At 43.5% G+C, this 13123-nt stretch overlaps 1 protein-coding gene across 9 annotated transcripts in view; it reads left to right on the forward strand.

Moving 5' to 3' along the window:
- The first annotated feature begins 210 nt into the window (after positions 1-210).
- ATP11A (ATPase phospholipid transporting 11A) overlaps positions 211-13123 on the forward strand; it is a 132401-nt gene continuing 119488 nt past the window's right edge. For 4 of the 9 annotated variants that reach the window (XM_080376049.1, XM_080376050.1, XM_080376051.1 and 1 more), the window contains exon 1: positions 211-1348. In XM_080376049.1, the coding sequence (XP_080232175.1) occupies positions 1310-1348 (39 nt within the window). In that variant the 5' untranslated portion in view covers positions 211-1309. The remainder of the gene's footprint in view (positions 1349-13123) is intronic. The other 5 variants (XR_013926139.1, XM_080376045.1, XM_080376048.1 and 2 more) reach the window with 2 other exon arrangements.

The raw sequence follows: 13123 nt of genomic DNA on the forward strand, positions 1-13123 counted from the left end.
TCCTCGTGCACATTTTTTGCTGACTCCTGCTTAACCCTTCAACTAGGACAACTAATTTCTACGGTTTGCGGGCTTATGAGGGCTGTAACGTTGGGGCTTCAGACACTGCACAGGTTCTTTCAGCTGCTCCCGCTCCGCTTTCCGGACGGGGAAGTTTCCGCCTGTTCTGCGGCCCGACACGACGCCGCGGCTCGGAACGCCGAGGAACCGGCGCAGGGCTGCGCCAGGGGGACTTTGCTTTTACCCCAATCCAGCCCTGCCGCCCGGTACTGGTAACAGGCACTGGAGCCTGCCTGCGGTCTGACGCGAGGCACGCCGCGCTCCGCAGGGCCGCCACAGCAGCGCGGGCGTCCCCTCGCTCCGGGCACCGACGGCAGGGCGCCTCGCGGTGCCCGGGGCCGGCTGGGCGCCGCCGGGCCGCCCGCACCTCCGCCCCGCAGCTCCCCGGAAGGGCGCGGCGGCCGCTCCCCGGTGCTCCGTGCCTCCCGGCCTCCCACCTTCCCCGGCGCGGGGCGCCCGCCTGGCACCTGGCTCCTGCCGCCCCGCCGCGACCCGCGGCAGGCAGCGCGGCCCGGAGGAGCACCGGGGGCGGGTGGGGAGGCGACGACAGGTTTTTAAGCGCTTTTCTCGCCTCGGCAGGGTAGATGCCCCCTGCGCTCGCCGCCAGGCCGGTCCCCGGCCAGGGAGCCCCTACCCAGCGGCGGGCACCAGGACACTGAAGCTCCGCGGGCGCCGCGCCCGCCGCCGTGTGTGGAAAGGCGGGGGGTGGGGGGGTGGGGGGCGGCGGCGGCGCGCGCATGCCCGCCCGCCCGCCCCGCGTGACGTGCGCTGCCGGGGCCGCCCGACGAGATCAAAGCGAGAGCGGCGCGAGCCGGGCTGGGGCCGGGCCGGTCCGCGCGTGTGAGGGGGAGCGGCGCGGGGGCGGCCACCCCCCGCCCGCCGGATAAACCCTGGGCGGCGCGGGCGGGGCGGGCAGAGCGGCGCGGGGGGCGGGAGCCGGGCGGGCCGTTCCTGAGCGCCCGCCGACTCGGCAGTGGTTGGCGGCGGCTTTTCTCTCCGCCTCTTCTCCGCGAAAGTGGTGCGGCGGCGGGGCATGAGGGGCCGCGGGGCGCCGCGCCGCAGCGGCGGCGGCGACGAGCACATGGCATAGCCGAGGACGGTGGCGAGCGCCGGGCCGGGGTGACAGCGGTCTGGCGGGGCGAGCGCGGCTCCCTGAATGTGGAAAGTGAGGCGAGCCAGGGAGCCCGGCGGCACCGGCGAGCACCCGGCGGCGCGGTCCTGAGTGCCCGGGCAGCGGCGGCCGGCCGCCATGGATTGCAGCCTCCTCCGGACCCTCGTGAGCCGATACGTGAGTACTGCCGGCCGGGCCCGTCCCGGCGGGGCCGCCCCCCCTCACCCGCCGCGGGGTGGGCCTCGGAGGCAGCCCGGTCCGGGGCTCCCCCTGGGAGCGCAGCCCGTACCGCCGCGCACGGGGGAGCCGGGGGGAAGCGGCGCGGCCGCAAGCCCCGGGGAGCCGTGCGAGTCGCGGCGGGGCAGCCGCACCGCGCTATGGCCTCCGGCTGGAGGGAAGGGCTCGCTCGGGAGCTGGGCGGTCCTGTGGCGCGGCCGGGGGCTTGGGGGCCGCTGCCCGGGACTCCCTCCGGGCACGGGGGGTGCGCGGTGGTTGGCTGGTGCCCCGCTGCCCGGGCGGCTGGCGGCCGGGCTGCCCTTCGCTGAACCGGGACGGGCTGACCCGCGTTCAAAGCGCTGTAATTTAGCGCGCAGAGGTGCGTAGTTATTGGGGAAGATAAAACCTCTAGGTTTGGAGTTGGGTTTTTTTTTTTCTTTCCCCCCTTTTTTTATCTCCTCGTTACCCTGTTGCAGTCAGGCTGCGTTTTGTGGAATTGTCCAATTTAAATACACAGGCGAATGGAATGTTCGGATTAGTCCCAGGTTTCTGTAGGTGTGCGTGGTTAAGATGCAGACACACTGAACTGGGTGTACTTTGGGGAAAGAGGGTTGGTCTTGCTCGTTGGCCAGCATGTTTTCCCCCACCCGTACCGTCCGAAAGAGCAAATCAGTAGCGCGTTAGAGTGGATCCAAGCATAGGCAGAGGCGCATCAGTGAGTGCGAATGCAGTTTCATTGAACCCCTGACAAATGTTCAGGATAATGGCTTTAGTAAATTAGCAGAATGCCAGTAAGTGCGAGGTTAGACAATACAAGAGTCGAGGACCACCAGTACCAGGAAACTGGAGATTTTTGCTACTGGGTGTAGAGGAAAACAAACAAAAAAAACCCCAACCAAACAAAAAAAAGATGGGGAGAGAGAACTGGGATTTTCTGATACATCCATCTCTTCCTCCTACGCAGCGAGTACTCTTTGAGGCATCTTTCATAGTCTGACCATGAAAGTAAATACAAGTAAATACACTTAGTTTTGTGCATGTTGTCTCCACATAATACAGGCTGAAGTCTTTCTTCTTCAAGAAGACTAGTATGAACGAAGAAAAATAGCAGAGATGAAGAAAAGGCTGGATTTTGTTTTCCTGTTTTCAATAGGGTATTATGTGGGATGAGGAGAGAATGGAGAGGTGACTACTGAAAGCAGCTATGTGTGTATGGATCCTTAGAAAGTGGCCCTGAGGGAAGGAGAATACTCAAAATACAATGAGGTATAAGAGAAGCAGTAGTCTCTATGGATATGCAAAGCTCCTGATCGGTGCTGAGGTCTGCTTGGAAGCAAGGCAGGATCAGTTTGGGTGTAGTGATGTGTCAGTGCTGATCGAACTGTCGTATTTGGTTTAAGATTTTTTTTTTATGTGTGTGTTTGTGCTCACATCTGGAGCCTGTACAAACAGCACATTCATTGTGCACAAAGCATACTGTGGTCCCTAAATCTCTTCTGCATAATGTTTATTTCAAAGTGGACTTAAGTGTTGTATATGAAAGATGCTTGAGAGTAGTTAAGTAGTTATTTTATAAGATGAGCATGTGTATCAGAAGAAAGTATGCTGAAAATAAGGCACTTGAGCTTTTAAGTTGTGGATTGTCATCACTTTCCTGGCCTGCTGATGAGAGTAATTCAGCAGTCTAAAAGCAAAATGAAACATTATTATATCCCATGTGAGGAGGTGTTCCTGTTTCCTGGATCACACTACTCTCTGTACTGTAGGTATGGCAATGGGCTATGTCTAGATAATTGCTTAGCTGGTTCCAGGCTGCCTTGTGTGTTTTCACCTGTTGCTTCTTATTCTTTTGCATTCCTTGTTACTTAATTTTGTATCTTTTCTTCTAAGGAAAGATCAATTTGAAAAAAGCAACTCTAAATAAATTTAGTGTTCATGATTTCAGTAAGGCCATTCAGATCTGGTGAGCTGTGTGTTGTGTTCTTTTTTTCTTTTTAATCTCTATGGCTCAACTATTTTTTTGTACAGCTACACACAGTGAAAGTGAAAATAGTTTGAATGCTGGGCCTGAAATGGGCTGCTGTACATGAGCAGCAGATGCATGTCAGCAGTATCACTCCATAGTTCACCCAAGCACTATACACACCAGCCATACCTCACAAGTGTAGATTTGCTTGCCTCTTTTCAAGCTGGTTTTTCATAAGGGAAACAAGGCATTGACATTTTTGCAGGAGTGTCGTAGAGGATTGGTACATCTTGTGCTTATACCAAAGTAGGCTTAAGCTTGGGTTTAGTTAAAATCTCTACAGAAGCTATTCAGTGATTCAGGTTCTACAGCAATGGATTTTTGTTCTGCCAGTTGTGTCCTGGACTTGTTCAGCTGCAGGTCCTTCCCAGAGCAGGCTGGTCTCTGAATTAGCCTGAGAACCTTGGTTGACGCAGTCTGGAGAAGTTGTTGAGGTAGCTGGGAGCTCTTATGGTATGATCTTGGGCTACCAAACAGTTGCTATGTAATGTACTAATGGACACTTCTAATAGGATAATTTCCAAGAGTTCTGCATCACTTTTTTTCTTTCTCTGTACTATACGTTGTAGGACATAAAGGCATAATTTAATATCAGCATTCCTGTTCTGATTGTGAAGGTCCCCCTATTCCCCTTTCCCTTGCTGTTCCTGCAGTTGCTGTCCTGAAGCAGTGCAAAATAGCATGTATCTTCAAGGCCCTGTGGAAGCATAACGATGGCTGGGTGCTGTCAGTTCAAGTTGAAGTCAGTTTCCTGATTAGCATTTTCAAGTATCTGTTGGCTTTTATCTGTTTTACCTGCTTTGAGTGTTGCCTTTGTATCTTCCAGGCATTGGAACAGTTCAGTATCGTGTGTTGAATAGATACATGCTCCGCATGCTAGTCATACTGTAGTTCATATCTCTTCACCAAGAGATGGTGTAGTCTCTTAGGACAGAGGCAGTGATGTCTTTCTCTTACTAAATTTTTAAACTGACGTTCTGTTGCCCTGCCTCTTTATATCCATCCTGCAAGGTTTTTTTTTGTTTGTTTTCACTTCAGCTCTTAACTTCTCCTTACCATTACTGCAGCCATACACATTTTTCGCCAACAGTCCTATAAATTAACTTTCTATATAAAAGGTGTTTGTTTTACTGCAGTACAGCTGACATGGAGTTCAGTGTCATTTTCTAAATGCTTTGTGATCCTTCAAGCTGAAATATAGCAATGTAGCTTTTCTTAATTGCATCTAATGAGATTATTCTATATATTTTATGGCTTCAAACTGTATGAGCTGTAGTAGAGGTATCTTCAAGTAACAAAATAGAGACATCTTTGCATATAGCTTTTGGACTATGAGGAAGCACAGAACCAGAATAAGCATTCTACAATAAGATAAACTTTGACAACTATATTGTTTAATTTACTTTCCCAAATAATGGAAATAATGACTATGTGGGGGTAGTATGAAAACTGTCGGAGGGAGTATACTGTTTGTCATGTTACATTTTTATAGAATATCTTTTCTTGGATATTGCTTTTGCATCAAACAACATGCTTTTCTGTCTTCTTGAATTGTTTGTACATTCCCTAGAGGATGTGTGCTACCCTAGGGACAGCAGCCTGAGAATACGGAATTAGTGTGTGCTGTCCTGTAAGTGTCATGCAGAGCCTGCTGTGTACTCAGTAATGAGAGGAGCTTGTTAGCTTAATATTAAGCAGTGCACTAGTTAGGGGAAAAAACCCAAACATACAATAATAAAAATCATGCCCATACAAGATTAGCTTCCATTTTGTCGTCATATTTGGGACACTGTGTGGATATCATTAAGCAATGTGTTCTGCCCATAATAACTGCACGTGCATTGGTTTCCTCTGGTAACTTATTTCTTGCTGATCATGGGACTTCCAAAGTTTTTCCTCCTTATAGTCAAGGGATGGCTAATAATCTTAAAACAAGCCTTGATGACATCTGTCTCTCATAAAATGGACACTTTCCTTAAAACATGTAGCATATATCTTTTGTATGTTCACAATAGCTGTTTATGGCTGAATGTGGATTTGGATATTCCTGAATATTGTGGATTTGAATATATCTGGGCGATCTGGGAAAATGTCACTCTTTAGCATACGTTTGTTTGGACACCAAGTAGTTGCTAAACATCTTGCAGCCTATGGTGACAGTCTGTTCTGTATTTGTAAGACAGCTGAGCCTCATCACTAAATGCTCCTGCCCAGGTTGATGGCTTTGGGTTGTTGTACAATAAATAGTACTGGGTCAGAGGTCTGTATTACTGAACAGTTTTGCCTCTATTATGTAGTGTATTTAGAGATCTTGCCGCTTTATTGCTTCTCCTCTTTCAGGCTCTCCTGTTACTTCAGGATTACAAATCTGGATATTAAGTATTTGTTGCCTGTGTAAATATCTCCTAAATGTGTATAGTGCCAGATTGGATTTCATTCCAGAAGGAGCAGTGATTTATTACAGCTCTAGCCTCTGGGAAGCTGCTGGCCTACTAGTTCTGCAGATATATCTGAAAAATCTTTTTTTTTTTTGAGGTTGGAATAAATGATTTCAGAAATGGATGCTTTATTTTTCACTTTTATAGTAGTGGGTCAACTTTAATCCTGGTTAGGCTAGTCAATCATTTTCTCAAAATGTGACATTACTTTAGAGGTTTTTAGTAAGTTCTCTATTAAATTTCATGACGGGCTGTGGCTTTTGGTCATTGGTTTAAACAATTTTGTTGGTTTTATTGACAGTATAATTGTAAAACTTTTCTAATTAGATTTCCTAAGTGTTTTACTCATGTATGTAGTCTTAGTGGACATAAATTAATATCGAGCTTCAGGGTTTTTTCCACTCACCTAGCTGTGATACAGCAAAGGTTGATAACTGTTTTGACCTGAAAGTTGGTGAAATTGTAAGCCTCAGTGCTCTGGAATTATTTGTGTCTAAAAAGACAGTCCATTTACCAAGCATTTCAGATGACCTACTGTTTTTAATAGAAGTTCAGTTAATACCTGCAAGGGTACCCTTGCATTCCAGTTTTTGCTTTTGCTTGTAGTTACCGAGATTTTCTGCACCTTTGAGGACTGGTATCAAACTAGTGCTGTCCAGATACTTCTTGGTCAGTGTCCTGTTAACATAAACATAGTTTTCTTCCTAGCTGTTACTTAAAATAAGACAAAAAGTTTGTGTGTGTGTGTGGTTTTTTTTTTTAATTCCAGGGATAGAACTCGACAAAATATTAAGTTTTAAATGTCATGTAAATGTGTTTCTGTAGGGTCTGCAAAATGTCCTGACTACAAAAAACATTCACAATAGGACCTATGTGTGTATTCACAAGTCAGCGATTAGTAACCTGCATTTCTTAAGTGTTTGTGCCTATCCTTGGTATGTAATGTGTTTTTGTAATCTCTTGTGCAAGTCAGTGTCAAAACATTTTCTTGAAACCTGAGATGCTTCCCATCTCACATCTCTGCTTCACTATGGGTACCAGTTCTTCCTGGTGTGGAGGGTGTGACGGAGTGAGTCTAACAGCGTGAGTAACTTCTGAATTCCTGTTTCCCCAAGCACCACTGCTTTGTTATTCTCCTAATTGCTTTTTCTTTTTGGCGGGGTGGGGGGGTGGGGTGGGGAGAGGAAGAGTCTGTATAGAGTGCTGCCTGCATACTTCTCAGCCTGTCACTTAAAAAAAGCAAAATTTGAAAGCTTTACTTACCTCAGAAGTTAATTCTGCTGAATGTTGGTTGTGGCTGACAGGATTTGGCACTTCTGCAAATCTAACTAATTCTTGTGTGCTGGTAGTGACTCTTGCGTTCTTTCTGGTTCCGTAAAGTTTTCGGTATAATGGGAGGCTCAAAAAAACCCCCCACAACCCAGACACTTTCCCCATCAGTTTCTTACTGCTGAGGGGCAATAAACATGGAGAATTGCATTGGCTTTGTTTTTCCCCTCCCCTTACCCCATCAATTAGTTAATTTACACAAGAAAAACATAATTTTCTCTTTCTTTTGAGACTAAACAAATTAAAATAGGACATTGCATATGTAAAACAGCTCACTTACAGGAAGCCAGAGTACATATTACAAGCTGGTTGCTATTGACTACAAAATATTGCTCATCTGCACTCATCAGATGATCTCTGATAGCAGAAAGCATTGCTTTTGGAGCATCTAAATTGTAGAAGTATTTCAGTGACTTAAAATAGATCAAGAACTTTTAACCTTGCCATTTTTAGCATTGAAAATACTTATCTCTTCTGAGAACTGCATAGTTACTTTTGTCTTTTGATAGCGTGTTTTTTGAAAAAAAAAATATAGTTCTGCTTTTATGCCTTGTATCAGTACTGAAAGCAGGGAGCTTTTTCAAAATAATTCTTGGGAATGGAAGAGGGCACGGTGCAGCGGAGCACATGTATAGCTGAACATTTCAGATCGCTTGTTCTCATTGATTTTTTTGCTCCTGTCATACAATAGTAATGGCAACAAGAAAAGTGGCAAGAGGGAATTGGATTTTCTAATAAGCCTGCTTTTTAAAGCCAAAACACTTAGAAAGAGTAAGGGAGCTAACAAGTAAAATGTTCCATGAATATCATAGATGACTAATGTTTGTGCTGGGATGGGGATAACAAACTTGTTTAAAGAAACTAGGGTTAAGTGCAACTAGGAGGGAGTTGTGTTTCTTGAGGAGCTGCAACTTGATTGACGGTGAGATGCCTCCTCCATGTCTTGTGCAGGTGTGGCAGGCAGCAAAAACCAGGAGAAAACTGCGCCACAGAAAAGACTGAGCAGATGTTTTAGCACCTGTTATGCAACTGGATTCAACTTCACTGGTGTGTTTGTGGGTTTGTTTTTTTTTTAAGCAAAATAGGCTGCCTTTCCTCATGTAAGTCTTTTAGTCAGATTATATTTTTTCCAGAGATAAGGCTGCTTATTCTACTGGTTTACTATTTCACAGGATAATGTAGTATTTCTATTTGTATAATTGTCAAGGGATGTTTTAGTTGAAGCTCATCCTGAGCTATGAGGCAGAATGACACTGGAATGGTATTATCTTCTCTGCTGTAATTGCTATGGCAACAGCTGCAGGTAGACAAGGCAAACCAAGGATTCTTTTTTTTTTTTATGTCATACAGAGACTGATTGTTTTTTTTCATCGTTCTCAGAAATTACTTCGAGAAGCCTGTGGCACACATGCTTTTGAGTCATCACGAGAAGTGTTTTGGTTTGTTTTTTTTTCAATTTAGCTTTGATTTAAAAGTGGCAAGTTGAGTATTTTTCATACTACCTTAAAAATGTACTCTTTCTAGGAAGAAACTGACAGCCTAGCCTGGATTGTCCTAGGAGACTGATGAGACGAGGCAGTGGCTGAGAAGTTTGTTTGAACATCACAGAAGACCACAGGCTGATAAAGCACCTAAATATTTTTGTGGATCTGGATGTTAATGTCTCTGCATTTATTTTACCTTAGGATGGGGTTGAGAGTGTTACCCAGCTTTTCCACAGAGAGGAGTTGTACGGGTAGTTTAATGCTTTCAGGTAATAAAATTACTATGTTGCAGGACTGAAGCTGGTTGTGGACAGAAGCCTATAATGACTATGGTTTAGAGTTGTGTTTTTCTTCTGACCTAAGTGTTCTACACTACTTCTCTTTTGCTGCCCCGGATTTCCCCCTTTATTCCTCCATCTGCATATATGCACATGCATTCATGTGCAGGTGTGTGCACATGTACTTCCTGGAATTGTATGCAGACCATTTGACAACGTCCACAATTACACCAAGATTTACCAGGGATCCAGTGTGTTGGTATTTAAAAAAACACAGGGGACGGGGTGCTTCATGCTAACTCTTCTGTCTGGTTACTGAGGTATACTATGAAACTGTTCTGGCATGCTAGTTCTTAATTGTGTTGTCATGGTATTTACTGCAAGCATGAAAAATTAAGAATTTCGAGATTTCATAGGGATACTTTTCCATTTGTTCTGTTCTTCCCTGTAGACTGATTTTTTTTTTTTTTTTTTTTTTGAAATAGGAGACTGGTTAATTTGTTTCCTTCATTAATCATTAAACTCATCTAGATATGGGGCAGGATGAGGGGGGGAATAGTGTTTCTTTTTCCTGGTGGCACTGACTAATCTCTTTGCCTCAGTCGAAAGAGGATTTCATCTAACCTATTTTGAATAGAGGATTAAGGACAATTAGGCTCTTCCTCTACTTCACCAAGATAGGATGTTGTGAAATCCTCTGAAAAGCACATCAGCTAATGTGCCAGTAAAGTTTTGCAAAATTAATGTTAATAATCAAAATGGTTATATGCAGAAAAGAAACTTTATGTATGATGTACTTGTCTGGTGAGAATTGTGTGGAGGAACTGAACTGTTTACCAAGTAGGGTTTTTTTTGTCTCTAATGCTTCTAATTTACATCGTGAAGTAGAAGAGTAGATGAACTCAAATGGATTTCTTATCTGAATTGCATTAGTAACTTGCAGTTCATGCTTAGCATTTTACGTAGTAGCCCTTCACATCTTTTCAAAGTACTATTAATGCATTGTTTGCACAAATGATTAAATGAGGTACAAACACTAGTATTCATTATCTGTGCTTGTATAGCTATTTTATGTCACTCATAATGAATATGTGGCGTCTCTTCAGGTGGGTCTGAATCCGCAGTGCCATTTGAAAGCTAACATTAAACTGCTGTATTTGTCAGGAGTCCATTACAAAATAAAACCATGAAAAATACTACTGTTACTGGAACGTGTATGATGTGTGTAAGACAGCATAAAGATTAATGTGAGGGGAAGAATGGCTGTGTGTATTGTGGAGAAGGTTTGGCTGCCAAATCCATCCTGTAAATGGTAGAACTAACTGATTTCTATCAAGTGTGGATAGTAGACTGCAAAGCTACAAAAAAAAAGTTGAATGACACTTGCCTCTGAGAGAGTGCTCTCGCAATTGCTAGTTATTACTAGCAGTTGTAGGTAGGTTACTGACAGTCATAGTTTCTTTAGTTTTGTTCCTTGCGGAATACTAGTCTGGAGTAATCTTGGTTTTGGATGATAATACACCTGAGGAAGGGTGGTTCAGAAAAAGTTGAAGTCTGGGTATTTCATTGTATTTGAGGGGACTTGGAATTTAATAAACTCTAATCTCTCACTGACATAAACAGTGCTTCCTGAATGAGTGGAGTGTTTGGCTCCTGGGGTCCCAAAACTGACTTCAAGGAGAGTTGTGGTCTTCTGTTAAAAGACATCTGGCATCTTTGCCTATGGCTTTGGCTTGATGCTATGCCCTCACATGCCTTCAATCTTCAGATATTTTAATCCTGGTAACTTTCAGTCTATCATTATGATTTGAGCTGTGTAAATGGTCCTAATATCAAAATGCGCTGGCAAGAGAAATGGCATACCAATCACTGGATGTGTTTTGGGGGGAGTATAACGAATGTGGAGGAAATGTTGGGAAAGCTGATGTCCTGCTTACTCTACAGTGTTATTTTTCTTTGTTAAGTTTTAAGTGCCATGAAAGCTATTAAAAACTAGACTGCCATTTGATCTTGCTATAAAATGTGCCTGTGTAGAAACATATTCTTTCATTATGTGAAATATGATATGTATAAGAAAGGATGCTGCAAAGGTAGGCTCAAAACAGTTTATTGACCAAGCATAACTAAAGAATAATTAACTTTTGTGATGATGTTAGGAGAAATATGATGTAAATAAGTTCAGGCTGGACATTTTGCTTTGGTCAAAAAGACTCCTTATAGTATAAGCAGGTTTTGATTGATTAATGTTAGTGCTTTTCTGTAGTTTAATGCTCAGCATTTTCTCTGTAAACATGGAATATACTGAATTGCTGTTGTTCGTTGGTGTTTTGTGTGTGTTACAGAATAGCTGCTAGAATTCCTTTCTAGTATATCATGTGTAGTTTCCTTTTCTTTGATTTATCAGAAGAATTATGTTAATAGGAAATGTGATCTTAAGAGTTATCTTAGTCTTTTATATTCTAGCTTCCTGATCACCGGTTGAACTTTGGAAATCTTGACTCTAATAAAAGCCTTCTGTTCACCTTGGCTTAAAAAAATAATTTAAAAAAATAATTTCTTGGGTAACCTCAAGTATTACAAACATTTTCAAGTTAATGTAATGTTTAAAATCCAATACATAGATTTTAAAATGCCTTATACTGTCTCATTTCTAAGAATGTGAGTATTTTTATCCTTTTTTTCTCAGAGTTTCAATTCCTGACTACCTTCAACTAAAGCAGTTCTAGGAGTTCTGAACAAATACACTAGTCCTTGTTGACTTTAAGTTCTTTGCAGGAGTGTATATCCTCTGTACAACATATATATAGCCACTTAAATGTATGGCTGGTCCTCAATATCGTAGTGGGGAGGATGGGGACAAGTGCGTTAAAGCCGAGATAAGAAGTCTGTTTAATGACAGTCATTGAGCACAACTACAAAATTCTTTCACCTTCCAAGATTAAAAAACAAACAAACAAAAAACCAAAACAAAAACCAAACCAACAACAAACAAACCCAAAACTAGTTTACAGGGTTATCATAACTTCACCTGTGAATGCTGTAGTATTGTTAATCTCTTTAATGGGTGTTAATTGACAGCTTACTATTTGCAGTTGTCAGGTGACCAGATGGCCTAATTTCGTAGGAGGTGCCTGTGTATTGGCTTTGGGAGGGGAGAAATGAAGGGAAAATTAAAAAAGCGCTGTCCTCAGCCCTGAACTGCATGATCACTTTAATATGATCCATGAATATGTTGCTTGCTGCTTTATATTTTTGTCTGACATAAGGATGTTAAACGTCCATACTTAATGGCTGTAACAACACAGAAGCAATAGGAAAGCTTCACATGCTTGTGTGAAGCAGAGCATGGTGAACACAGGCAGGTATAATCATGAGTTCATATATGGCAGTCTGTATTGTAGTTCTGCATCTCCTGTCTCTCGGCCCAGGAGGCCTCAAATTCGAAAGGCTTCTCTCTTTTTCTTACAGGAAGGATTTTAAGCCCCTGACTTCCTTGCTAAGAAGTGAAAAGGTCACCTTGAATATTTTTACTCTAATTGTATCTGCTGTAACTTGTTCAAAGAGCTTTTATGTCAGTGTATATATATGTTTTTTAAAATATGTTAAAAAAATTACTTGAAGCTAGATTTCTGCTGGGCATGTAGAATTAAAATACCAGTATTCCTTTGCTATTTTCCTGCCTATAACAAATTATAAGTATCTTAAATGCATTATTATTTTCAGTTTGCTTTTTTGTATGCTAAAAAATGACGACAAAAGCCAAACAGTTTGATTCATGGTTGTAGTTGAGTCATCAAATGAGACAACTGCAAATACTTGCAAACCTTTAAGGCTAGTAGAACTGTGGCGTTGGCTTTTCTTCTTGCTTTCTCCCTCTGCCCTGAGTCAGACCACTTAATTCTGATTACAATAACTTTTTTTGCTGTAGAATAGCAGCTGTTTGGTTATGTGGCACTTAGCTGCTCTTTGAAGAGTATTATGATGAGGGGGGCATGTGCCACTGCGCTCTCCACTGCAAATTCATATCTGTGTCTTGGGGAAAAGCAGAAAAGTGTTCTTTACAGCCCCTGGACTCAGGCATAGGGGAAGCCTCCTGCCTGGTGCTGGGTGGTTAATCGGCACAGGAGTGGGAAAAAAGCATATTTGTGGTGCTGCTGCTGGCTACAGATGGCTGCGTCTTG

The sequence above is a fragment of the Falco punctatus genome, assembly GCF_963210335.1.
Source record: "Falco punctatus genome assembly, chromosome: 2".
NCBI classification, from domain to species: domain Eukaryota; kingdom Metazoa; phylum Chordata; class Aves; order Falconiformes; family Falconidae; genus Falco; species Falco punctatus.